Source organism: Drosophila erecta, unplaced genomic scaffold, assembly GCF_003286155.1.
Source record: "Drosophila erecta strain 14021-0224.00,06,07 unplaced genomic scaffold, DereRS2 tig00000092-arrow-pilon, whole genome shotgun sequence".
Lineage (NCBI taxonomy): Eukaryota > Metazoa > Arthropoda > Insecta > Diptera > Drosophilidae > Drosophila > Drosophila erecta.
Window position 1 is genome coordinate 16,893,043 of NW_020825207.1, and position 11,711 is coordinate 16,904,753.

Consider the following 11,711-nt stretch of genomic DNA (forward strand, 5'->3'; position numbering starts at 1 on the left):
GCATCAAAAGGAATATGAATTGAGGTCGATGTGTAAATATTTGTCAACGGTAATGGAAATTTATGCTACCGTTGCTGCTGATGCTGCCAAAGGTGGGCGGTGGCTGGTGCAAATGGCAGTGGGCGTGGCTCTGGAAGGGGCGGCGTGGCGAGTCGAGCGCTTTCATTTTTTTAAAAACTGTCGGCGACGCAGCATGAGACAAAAAGTACGCTAAAATGTCAGCGGTATCGAAGAAAATGCTATACTCTTCAAGGACTTTACGAATTTGTTGCTTATCATAAGAAAACGAATAAGATATTTCTTTAAATTGGAATTTTGACAATTTAACATTGATATAGTTTTCCATTTTATTAGCAATAATCTGTCTTTTGCGTTTACGCAACGATGCAAAAAGTAGGAAGCTTAGCTTTGTAGAGTATGAGCACAGCACCTCCTGGAGTTTTGTAAAAGCAAAATATGGTATGAAAGGAGTGAAACCAACAAATGCTTGCTTTGGGCAAGGATACTTTACAAATAGATGCAGGACTACATAATAACACACACTCATGAAAAAAGAATGCATGTGTAGTTGCATTTGTTTGCCTCAAAGTTTTCGTTTTAAGCCTTTCCGCTGCTTTCCCATTTTCCGTTCATTCAAAGTTCTTCTTATTGCACTGCAGCATATTTTTTACACACATGAGAAACCACATAAATTAAATTCGATTTCGAACGTTAAATTGAAAGTTAGCTAACGTGCTGGTTTTCCACCTAAGTCTTTATTGTATTCACTATAACTTAAACTTTAACAAGTGCGTCTAACGTACAAATTTCCGTTTCTAATTTACTTACAAATTTCATATATTTGCATATGCCTATTTCAATTAATTTCTTTGTGCAGCTTTACTTTGTTTGGCAGGCTCTGGATGCATTGTTACTTTAACTGCCATACGCACTTCACCTTTAGCTATTTACCTAAAAAAGTGCGATGAGCGCACAGCAGGCTCCAAACCAGGCTCCCCCTTTCCAGCTCAAACCTAGGGTAATATTTTTTAGAAAGCAAAAAATGCATTCGCGACGACGCCCAAATGCCAGCGGCTGGAATGCACAGTCGAAGCATGAAGGCTGCACACAGGACGCATAAAAAATGTTGCCTGGGGTCGACTGCAGGTGATGGCAGCTAGAAAAAGCTGGCTGGCAATATCGGGAATAGGAAATGGGGTGGAGTTACACGGAAAGAATCCTTTTTCTAAATTACCGCCAAGGCGGAAAACAATTAATGACGTTTTAATACTTAATACTATTTATTATTATTAGTGGTAGTATTATTTAATACTTAAAATCTGTATCCATCTTAATGTTGTTTGGTTTCCTTTTAATCTAAAAGCTGCTCATTGGAATTCCACTTACTAAGGAGATAGTACATAGCAGTATATAAGTAGTATATTTGTATGAATGTGTTGGTAAATTTTTCTCAGTGCAGTTCGGCGGGTGTCTTACAGCGTGAAATGTGGAAGGCGTTGGCAGCTGCAAAGTAGCCGACACCGGAGTCTGAATCATTGGAGCGCACTTGTGTGCGTTGCGCTTGCCTTTGTGTGTGAGGGAATCTGCGTGTGTGTGTGTGCGTTGCTTCAGTTGATTGTTTGCTGGGGGCGCACCAGGTGTGGGGGCGTGCCGGAGGGCGTGGCAGGTGGATGTAGATCAAAACCCTGCTGTCGAGGAAGCCAATTTAATTTGATGAAATTAAGATGGCGATAAAAAGATGAGGGCGACGAAAGAAGTAAGTATTGCTTGGGGAATCTTAAAGGTGGCTCTTGAATAATTTAGGTTGAGTTTCAAAGGCATCTAGAAGGTATCTTAAGCAGCTACAAGTATAGATTATACAATTATTATAAATGCTATCAATAAATGCTATGTTATTCCTTTGACAAGCCCTTAATTTGTACCTTTCTTATTTAATAATTAGTTAATACATGCATGCATTTTTTAATACATACATACACACCACCACACACAAAATTTTTTGAGTCTTCTATTAGGGGTGGCCTTTGCTAACCCCATCAAATCAGAGCAAGTCCTTGACAAATGCCACACCTACTCAGAGTTATGGGCTCGACTTTCTCGGTCTGGTCATTCAGCTGTTGAGCGAGTTTGGCTGATGGATGATGGTCCGATCCCGGGCCAGAATAAATTGACCCCGAAAATTGCGAAGGTCAGCCACAGAGATGGCTCATGAATTATTAAAGACACAACAACAGCCAGTTGACCCTAATCCTCAAAACGGCTGCTGCCAATGATTGCAAAATGCTAAGCCAAATGGAACTAAATTCTGTGTGAGAAGTCTTGTGCGAGCCACAAAATTTCGAACGAAAGAAAACCAAACCGCAAATTTGGCCAGAAAGATGTTTTGACAATTTCCATGGCAAGGGGCTAAATTCCTTGACCAACTCCATTGAGTATTTCTCGGTTCTTCTGCAAGTAGCACTTTAAATTAATGAACTGAGATTAAGAAAGACAAATTGTTGTGGAGCCTGGGGCTTCTGAAAATTTCCTTTAGAGGCAAATTGTTTTTCGGTCCTGAAAATATATTAATTTGTATTTTGTGCTTGCCTCTCTGCGCTGCGCCCCAACCGCCAATAAATCTACAATTTATTGTTATTGATATTTGTGTAAGCAACTCTTGCAGGCCCCACAATTAAGAATTTAAGGGGCAGAAAATTGAATGAATTTTCGAAGAAGAAAATCAGTTGACAAGCTTCGGAAATTTATAGTACCTGCAGGAAGCCATGCAAAAAATATACAGCCACTTTCACTTGTGGCCCCAGAGGAGAAACTCCGAATCTCATGTGGAAAATGCAGTCAATGAAATGGTTTCCCAATATATTTGTGTTCTCTCCTTTGGTCGGTAGCCAAGCAAATATTCATTGAATTTTGTAGTAACAAACGACAAGTTGTCAGTCAGTCGGTGCAGTGGAAAAAAGGAGCTATTTCCAGGGAAAATTTATGGCCGCAATGTCGGTGGTGACAGGGCAACTCATCAACTCAGGTTCACGAGTGGGGCCGGCCGGGAATTATGCCATTAGATGTTTGATTTTCCTTTTCCCTTGTTCAGTTTGGTTTTGTTGGTCAAGCGAGCAGTTCAAATAGATAAGCAATTTCCGACGACAACTTGAACAAGCATAAAATGCAATGAAGCAACAACTTTCCGGCGGCGAAGGAGGAAATGTGAAGGCAAGGACATGGGTGCAGCTTTAGAAAGCTCTCCAAAGTGCTTCTTAACTAAGCTTAAAAGCAATGCCAACGGCCACAGAAGCAACTTCGATTTGGTGTGGAAATTGCAGTTCACTCTTAGATTTGCCCCTCCACGGCTTTCCCTGACAACTTTTCAGCTGCTATTTGTTTTTATTGCTGTTGTGGCCCATTGAAGTGTGACAAAGTCGCCGTCGTTGCGGCTATTAGATGACTCCAAAGGTGGCCCGAAGGTTGCAGGAAGTGCTTGTAAGGACACAGTCGAAGGAGGGCGCAGCTGCAACTGGGTTTATACCGAGCTGGAGAGAGGAACTAGGTTCTAAGCATTCCGTTGATCTGCCAAATCCCATTGAGTTTATCATCTGTAAATCTGCCGATGGGGTGAAAGTGAGGAGTGAGCTAAACTGGAAGCACAATGATATTAAGCATAAACTCTGTGATTTTGTGTATTCCATGTGTCTTGTGTTATTTAATGAAATCCGGGCTAAGCCCAAAGCTACACTATAAACTGGTACGATAGTTTGATCTTAAGTGTTAAGTGTAGAGTTTATCCGCCAAAAATTTGCATTTGAAATCCGAATCTAATCTCCCTAAGCACTTTTCTTATTGTCTTACCCACAACTTCGAAATATGATACCTCTGGCTAATTCAATTAGAACCAAGCATTAGCAATAAGAGTTGTGGAAGTGTAAGCTTCAAAACGCCTACAGACTCATCGCATAAACGGTCCTGGATGAAAGGCACGCAGAGCAAGGGAAATGAGCGGAAGGACTAAAACATCAACTAAGCTCATTTGTGGCCGCAGTTATCCGCAAGTGGCTGGCCAGGAAGCCACTGAAATCCTTAGCCACCCAAGCGCAACAAAGCCGCGACATCCTTTTCACCTGCTTTCGACTTCGATGGCGAAAGTTTCACATTTCTCGGCACTGTCATCATTTGTGGTTAATTTCGTCCCGCTGCCTGCGCTTATCCTTTGCCAACTGTCACGAGTTGGCGACAGGAGCGGAGTAAAAAGTTGCAGAAGGATGCACTGGGAATAGAGGAAGCAGTAACTCTTCAAAGAAGAGTAACCTGGATAAAAATTCTTCACATAAGATTAAACATACATTAAGAGACTTTTAGAGAATAATTATTGAATGACAATTTCACATTAAAACTGTGTCATTTCAAATTGTTTTTATTACGTATTTTTCCTTAGTGTTACTACTACATATCCATTACCCTGAAACATTATTCTCCTAATTTCCGTCGCCTTCCCCGTTTCCCCCGCCTTTCTTTTGCGCTAATTGGGGACACCGAAAATCTATAAACAGTCCTCCCAGCTCCGCAGTCCTTGTCGCTGTCCTTGTACTTGGTCCTTCGGCGTCCTGTGTGAGTACCTCCCCCCGTTTAACGTGCGTCCTTAAGCACAATAAATCTGTTTATCTCCGGCGAATGTCCTGCGCTACTCTTAAATCGGGAGTCCTTGTTGGTCTGCTTAAAAGTTAACCTGGCCGGCGATAAAAAGTTTCCCTTTGCTGCTGCTGTGGTCTTCTCTCCGTTGTGCTGGGTGTGCTGGCAGGCGAAATTTGTTTGCTATTTGTGCGGTATTATCCCTGCTGCCAGGAGTCGGGGAGCGGAGTGGACACTGAAAAGTGAATCCTCCACACGGTAGCATCAATCATCGACGGGGAAATTAAATTGCACTTCGGCTTACCTCAACCCGAGACTGGGCAACAACAGCCTAGCAAAAGCTGCAGGAAAGATAAGATTGATCCACGCTGAGACCACATCCCAATACCCTCTATAAAAGGCCGATTTTAAATTAGTTATTTCGAACATTAATTAATTAATTGTGACTTGCAAGTTTTAGGAGAAATCAAATTGTTTAATATAAACCGGTTCATAACATTTTTAAAACTTTTACTACTACTTTCAAAGCATATGCAAATGCTTGTTTGTTGCAGTAATTATTAGGCCAATGTGCCACAGCCTGTAAATCTAAGAAACATTGCGATGCGATTTAATTAGATGGATCAAATTTTATCCTGCTAAAACAAGTCGGGGTCCTACATCCTTCAACTATAATGGCTAAGAAATGTATTACTTTCGTAAAGTTTCTCAAGTTTAGCGAAGCTCATATTGTTTCAAGATGTAAATGAGCGTGGAGCTAGACGTTTGCCTCTTTAAAAGCCATTTTTTCATCCATTTATTATAAGCGGAAAATTTTAATTTTTCCGCTGAAGGCTAAGAATTCTTAAAAGTAAATTGGAAAATCACAGTGCGGTTATGTAATTAAGATTGGTTACTGATACTTGTAAATAAAAAAGTCGAAATTTTTAACGAAAGAGTATTTTCTGGCTGAAGCATTAGCAATGATAAAATCTAACAAAAGGGAGTAGACCAAAAAGTGTCGAACACCTGCCCCAGCCGAAAGCCAAAGAAGTGACTTTGCCATTGCCATTTTCCACGTTCCTAACTTTTCGGTTAGGACCACACCCGTCTACCCAAACGAGTCTTTTGTGGCCTTTAAGACTGCCTGGGTTCCCAAATGTTGCCCCTCCAAGCCTCCACATCCGTTCCCCTTTTTTCAGACGCACTGCGGTCATTTGCAAGGCTCGGCAACATAACCCACCACCTGTGCCATCAATTGCCACCGCAAAATGGCAAAACAATCAACAAGCAGCACGACGGGTGTTTGGCCCGAACAGGATTTCGAGTGTCCAAGCCCACCTCCACATCCACCTTCATATCCTGCACCACCCACATTTCAAAACCCGATCTGCGTGCCTCTGCTAACCGCAACATGTTGCGGGTAAGGAAGGCGAAGCTGTTTGGGAAAAACTGCAAGGAAATGGGTTTAGCTGCGGGCCTAAGATGTGAGGATGGACTTAAAGAAAGTTATTAAATGTTAATTTACCTTTGTTTACCTGAACATTAAACAATAACATAAAGTTTATAAATATTAACTTACCTTCAAAAACCCTAATGTAAATATATTAACATGTCGTAGACTATTAACATATTATAGCTGTACTAAATAAAGATTCGTTGCGCTTAACCGTAACTAAAAATATATCGACACTTATTTCGCGCTTTTCTATAAGCCCTGTACTATTGTATTTAGACTTTACAACCAGCAATATGAGTTTTGGAGGCATCTTAGTCATTCTGGGTAAATACTTGCGCATAAAGTAATGCTGGAAAAGTCTTACCATTATTTTCCTATAGCAATCTTTTTGCGTTCTCCACAATCTCCATCTAAATTTGGAAAGTGTAATCCTTTAAATTGTAGAAATGAGGATTAACTATATTATGACTATATAAGATCAACAATACTGCAACAATGTAATTGTTAATTTCATTAAACCTAAATTTCTAGTATGCACGTCGCTCTTCTTTTGAATTTAACTCTGAAATTTGAAATGGATAGTCGAAATAGAATGATTGTCTGGCGAAAAACATATGACCGAATATCAAGAAAACTAGAAGTGCAGAATATTATTAGTTTGCGTAAGATTTTGGGGGTAATATATCACTCGTGAGTCGTAGTGATAATAATTACATAATCTTAGGTCAAACAAGGACTTCTTTTAGCTTAAACGTATATATACGAGAAACGTAAAACGACATCAGCAAGCTCATCAGCAAAGTGCTAGTATAGTCTGATTAGGAAACTTAAAAATTGCTTAAAATTGCTTAACCTAAAAAATAAATTAATAACTTTGTATTCCCCATGCCTCATTACCAAGGCATTTGCAACAAGCGTTTCGTACAAACCTATTTGTACACGGCAATCTAAGCAAATCGTTTTGTCGAGCTTAATTTGCAGTTTGCCACCAAACGAGTGTCTAACCTGGATCCCAAGCTGGCGAGCAGTCCTTCCCACTCGGCTCCTTCTGGCCATCAAAGCTAATCCCAACTGACTTGGCTGGAAAAGTTTCCGTTTGGCGCTTGCCACGACGGAAGGCGCCAAGGAAATTCGGTCAAAGGGAGTTTCGCTTGATGAAGAAGTCGTTCTCGGTGGGCGGTGGAGCTCAGACCTCCTTCCACTCTCAAGTCTCCATTGAGCTGTGGACGGACGAGGGGGAAGCAGACAAGTGTTGTTCTGCATTGTGTTTTGGCCATTCAAGAATTCCCGGAGCCAACTCCAAGTCCCGTTGGGCCCGGGCGCAATTGACAATAGTTTTGCGCAAACTTCGAAAAGGCCAGTTGCACTTGACTGCCGGCAATGAATAAACAGGAGGTTCTGGGGCGGAAGAGCGTGGATCGCAAAGCGGGGAAAATCCAAATGAAAACAGCGCCAAGGAAAGCATTGGGTAATTGTAATTCCCGCTCTTACATAAATGCCAGTTAACCAGTTTGCCTTGTTGGGCAATTACTTTGGGCCGGGTGCGGTACCTTCTCCTGTTCTCAAAACTTTCATAATGAGTGAACACATTCAATTCCCATTTATATTTTCGACAGCCAAATGGCTTTCTATGGGGCAATGCCACAATTGATTTACACGAATGTAATCAGCAGTGTATGCACAGTAAGCAAAGCTCTACTGCCTCTTACTGTAGTAAGTTGCCTCAAAGAATATTGGTTGTACTCAAGTGTATGTGATAAAAATTTGTGTGTCGAGTTATGTGCATTTTAAAATGTTTACAAAAGCTTTCGAAGCAAATAGAATCTTTATTAGATCATGCTACCGATTTTAACAATGCGAAATGTACTCTAACTGATCCGCAAGACGCATTTCATATTTTTCTTTTACGATTGAGGTGGAGGTGGAGGTACGTTGCATCTTGGTGCCATTGGAGGACATGTATCTAATAGTAAAATGGCTAAAAGATATACATACGTTATAATTCTTTAAGTTATTATGCAATTACGAAGACGTACCACAAATGATAGAAAACATTGCAATCTTCATGATGATTAAATCAAACGATCTACTTTAGTAATACGGTACCGATCTTCGGTATTTATAGATCAACAAAATTAGCTCCGGAAAATATTACATTAGAAAATTCTTAATCATATTTTAAAAATAATATTATCGAAATGTCAAATGTCTTTTGGGTTTCTAAACGATATTTGTGCCATAAAATATTCATGTAAAAGTCGTGTCAAATTCGGATATGTATTTTCTTTACAAAATATTACATTACTATTAACCAAAATTTTATATTCACTGGGCACATTTCTTTTCAAAAGCTTAAGCTTACAAATGGTTGAAATGGATGCCCTGCAAAAGAGTGCAAGAAGCAGGAGGAAATTTAGATATAGCTTAGTTTCGCCCACAGTTTCAGCTGTTGCCGCGGAAAAACTTTAAGCATCAAGTGAAAAACAAGTGGACAGGCAGCTGTTCTTGACACCGCCCTTTTTGGACGGGCGAAACTTCGTCTAAAATGGCTAAACACTTTCAGGGTTCCCTCCTGCAAGAGTAAGCTCCATGCATCTGAGAACAACAACAGACACGTTGCCGCTAGGTGGCGACACCGTACAGCAATCAAACTCAACAACAGCCACATCTGCCGTCTATTTTGCATAAAAACCCAGCAAACAGAGTGCTGACAATTAGAGCAGCGTGAGTGAGTCATGGAATACATGAAAGACATCATGCTGTGGGAGGAGAAAGGCTTCGATCAAGTGCCTAATGGTACATACGAGTCAAAAAATGTACCCCCACTCAAGTTGATGTTAGGCATAGAATGCAGAAGGTTGCTTTGGAAAACAGTAATCTTTTTTTTTATTTATTAAATATAAAGCTTTGCCTTTGTTGTCAAACAATGATTAGAAAAAAACACAAATACATAGTCTATATTTAGTAGCTGATCATTTTTCTAACACCAAATTCGGACCAAAAAACCCCCGAATACATTCGAAATTATTGTGTTCTTACCGCGGTTTACCGCACCAGCTGAAAAGCGCTGTACCCCAGAAACAGACCAAGAAATCTGCATTAAACCAAACATTTATAAGCCAGCTTGAAAGTGAAGAACTTTTGGTCCCGTTCGTCAAGACCGTGGACTGTAAATGGGTGGCGCATGTGCCTTCTAAAATTCCAATTAATAAAATGGATAAGAAAGAAGTGCAGCATCAACGCAGTCAGCAGACGATGACAAAATCTCTGTACGCCATTGGAATGGGTCTTCTGGGAAAATCGGCGACCAACATGGGTTGTGCAAATGCGAATTTGGAATCGGCGGGGAAGAGCTCTACAAGGAATTATAACAAAAATCGGATTTATAACGAAAGGCTCGGTGCGATGGCCCCCGGAACTCTGGGGACTAATCATCATTATAAGCCACAACAGCTCCTCACCCAACATGCTCCCAAGTGCACTGCCGATCTGAACGAGAAACTAATAATAATCAATCGGCAAAACGCCAATAAAGAACTATCCGCCATGCAGGCAAGGGATATGCAATCCGTTGATAAAAACGAAGAGGCCCTGCAAGAATTGCAGGAGAGCATTCCGGAAATCAACAAAATCTTCGATGTGCACTGTCGCATCGGCAGTGGAACCTTCAGCACAGTGCTCTTGGGAACCCTGCAGCGGGAAAGGTGTCTCGTGGAAACCCAGAGGAGGAGATTCGCCATCAAACATCACAATCCCACAAATCATCCGGAGAGGATTCTTCGGGAACTGGAGTGCATGTATCGCATTGGTGGAGTGGAAAATGTAATCGGAATTAATTGCTGCATTAGATATAATGAGAACGTGGCCTTTGTCATGCCCTACATGACCCACGATCGCTTTCACGACATTTACAGAAGTCTGAATTTCCCAGAGGTTCGCGACTATCTGAGGAACTTGCTCATTGCCCTGCGACATGTGCACAAGTTCAATGTGATTCACCGGGACGTCAAGCCAAGTAACATTCTGTATAACCGCAGGACCGGCAAGTTTTTACTCTGCGACTTCGGGTTGGCCCAAAGGATCGCCGATGATGGTAGCGTCGTGCAGTCAAGTGACCTCAGCTCCCGGGAAGTATTCGCCTTTCTGAGGGACCTGGAGAGCGGCAGAAATCTGATGCTGACGGATGGCAATTCGGCCCAAACCGAGGCTGAGGATTACATGGCTCGCCGAAGGATGCGGGCTCTAGGTGGCGGTGGGGGCGTGGAACGTGCTCTGCCCGGACCGCCGAGTATTCAGAAGTTACGCGAGCAAACGGGTGGACATCTGACCAAAAAGGATGTGGCCAACCAGAGGGCCGACACCTTGAGGCTGCTGAACCGCCTGCGACTCATGAGCCCGAATGTGGATCCCAATAACTACGTGGTCTCCACAAACACCTCGAAGAAGGAGATGCACGCCTCAAGGGCTGGAACCCCAGGCTACCGACCCCCGGAGGTTTTGCTCCGACATCCCCAACAATCCACTGCGGTGGACGTGTGGGCAGCAGGCGTTATAATGCTATCTTTGCTCTCTGGTCTTCATCCGTTTTTCAAGGCCCCCCACGACTGCGGCGCTCTAGCCGAAATAATCAACTTATTTGGCGATATGCCGGTGCGGAAAACTGCCTTTCTGCTGGATAGGCTGATCTTGCTGGCGCAAAAGGTGAACACACTGGATTTACGGCGGGTGTGCATGCGATTTCGCCATGCGGACTTTTTCCTGGCCCCCGAAATACAGCGAAAATATCGCAGGCCCGACGGCACCACCGAAATGTGCCGCAGCTGCGAGCAGCCCACGTTCAATTGCCTTTGCAGCAACAGTGGGCATAACCTGGAGCGGTACGATGGCCTGGATATGTTTCCCGCTGTGGCCTACGACTTGTTGTCCCGCCTGCTGGAAGTAAATCCCCAAAAGCGCATTACCGCCGAGGAGGCCCTGAAGCATCCGTTCTTCAGCGATCAGCACCGCATCACGCCGGGAATACCTCTGCATCAGCAGCAGCATATATTGCAGCATCAGCAGCAGCTGAGATCCAAGGAGACACTTCCTGCGTCGGCGGCCCGAACTCTAAAGGCATTCGTTTGCTATCCCATGGAGTTGGCTTCTACGGCTTCACAGGCAGCGGGTAATCTGTGACTCTGGTCTCCGATATTTCTTTGTGTGTATCCTGCATTCTTTTGAGTCGGCGATTTGAGTCCTGAGTACCAGATGAACTGGAAGAATGCCTTCCCCTTGGCCACTTGGGGGCAACTAAAATTGTATTGTGCGCAAACCAAAAAAATTGAATATATGAAAGCTGCAAAATGTTTACGAAATTAACACCAAAAAAATATGGTATATTTATGTTTTTGTTCATTTCAAATTTATGAAGGCACCCACATCACTTGCGGTATCTTTCTTCTTCAATTATTTTTCTGGGTTTTCATTGTGCCCTTAGAAACGCAGAGCAACGATGAAAATTGCTGTTAAAGGTAATAGAATTCAACTAAAAATTATTAAATACAATTAAGACATTCTAGATATGCGTTTTTATTTGACGATAGAATTAATATTTTATTTAGTTTTGTCGATAAATGCCCGATAAATTATTTATCAAGGAATTCCAAAGGCCGTCTTT

At 42.3% G+C, this 11,711-nt stretch overlaps 1 protein-coding gene and 2 long non-coding RNA genes across 3 annotated transcripts; 2 read left to right on the forward strand and 1 right to left on the reverse strand.

The window, feature by feature from the left end:
* The first annotated feature begins 6,332 nt into the window (after positions 1–6,332).
* On the forward strand, positions 6,333–6,592 carry LOC113564326. The gene is made up of 2 exons (XR_003407920.1): positions 6,333–6,379; positions 6,436–6,592. It is a non-coding gene; the product is annotated as an uncharacterized LOC113564326 (long non-coding RNA).
* Positions 6,593–7,861: 1,269 nt separating this feature from the next.
* LOC113564310 lies at positions 7,862–8,148 on the reverse strand. The gene is made up of 2 exons (XR_003407909.1): positions 8,092–8,148; positions 7,862–8,033 (listed from the first exon to the last, which is right to left on the reverse strand). It is a non-coding gene; the product is annotated as an uncharacterized LOC113564310 (long non-coding RNA).
* An 805-nt stretch (positions 8,149–8,953) lies between these two features.
* On the forward strand, positions 8,954–11,424 carry LOC6549137 (cell division cycle 7-related protein kinase). The gene has a single exon (XM_001974354.3). It carries the CDS (start codon positions 9,269–9,271, stop codon positions 11,228–11,230), a length of 1,962 nt encoding a protein of 653 aa, XP_001974390.1. The 5' UTR covers positions 8,954–9,268; the 3' UTR covers positions 11,231–11,424.
* Positions 11,425–11,711: the final 287 nt, after the last annotated feature.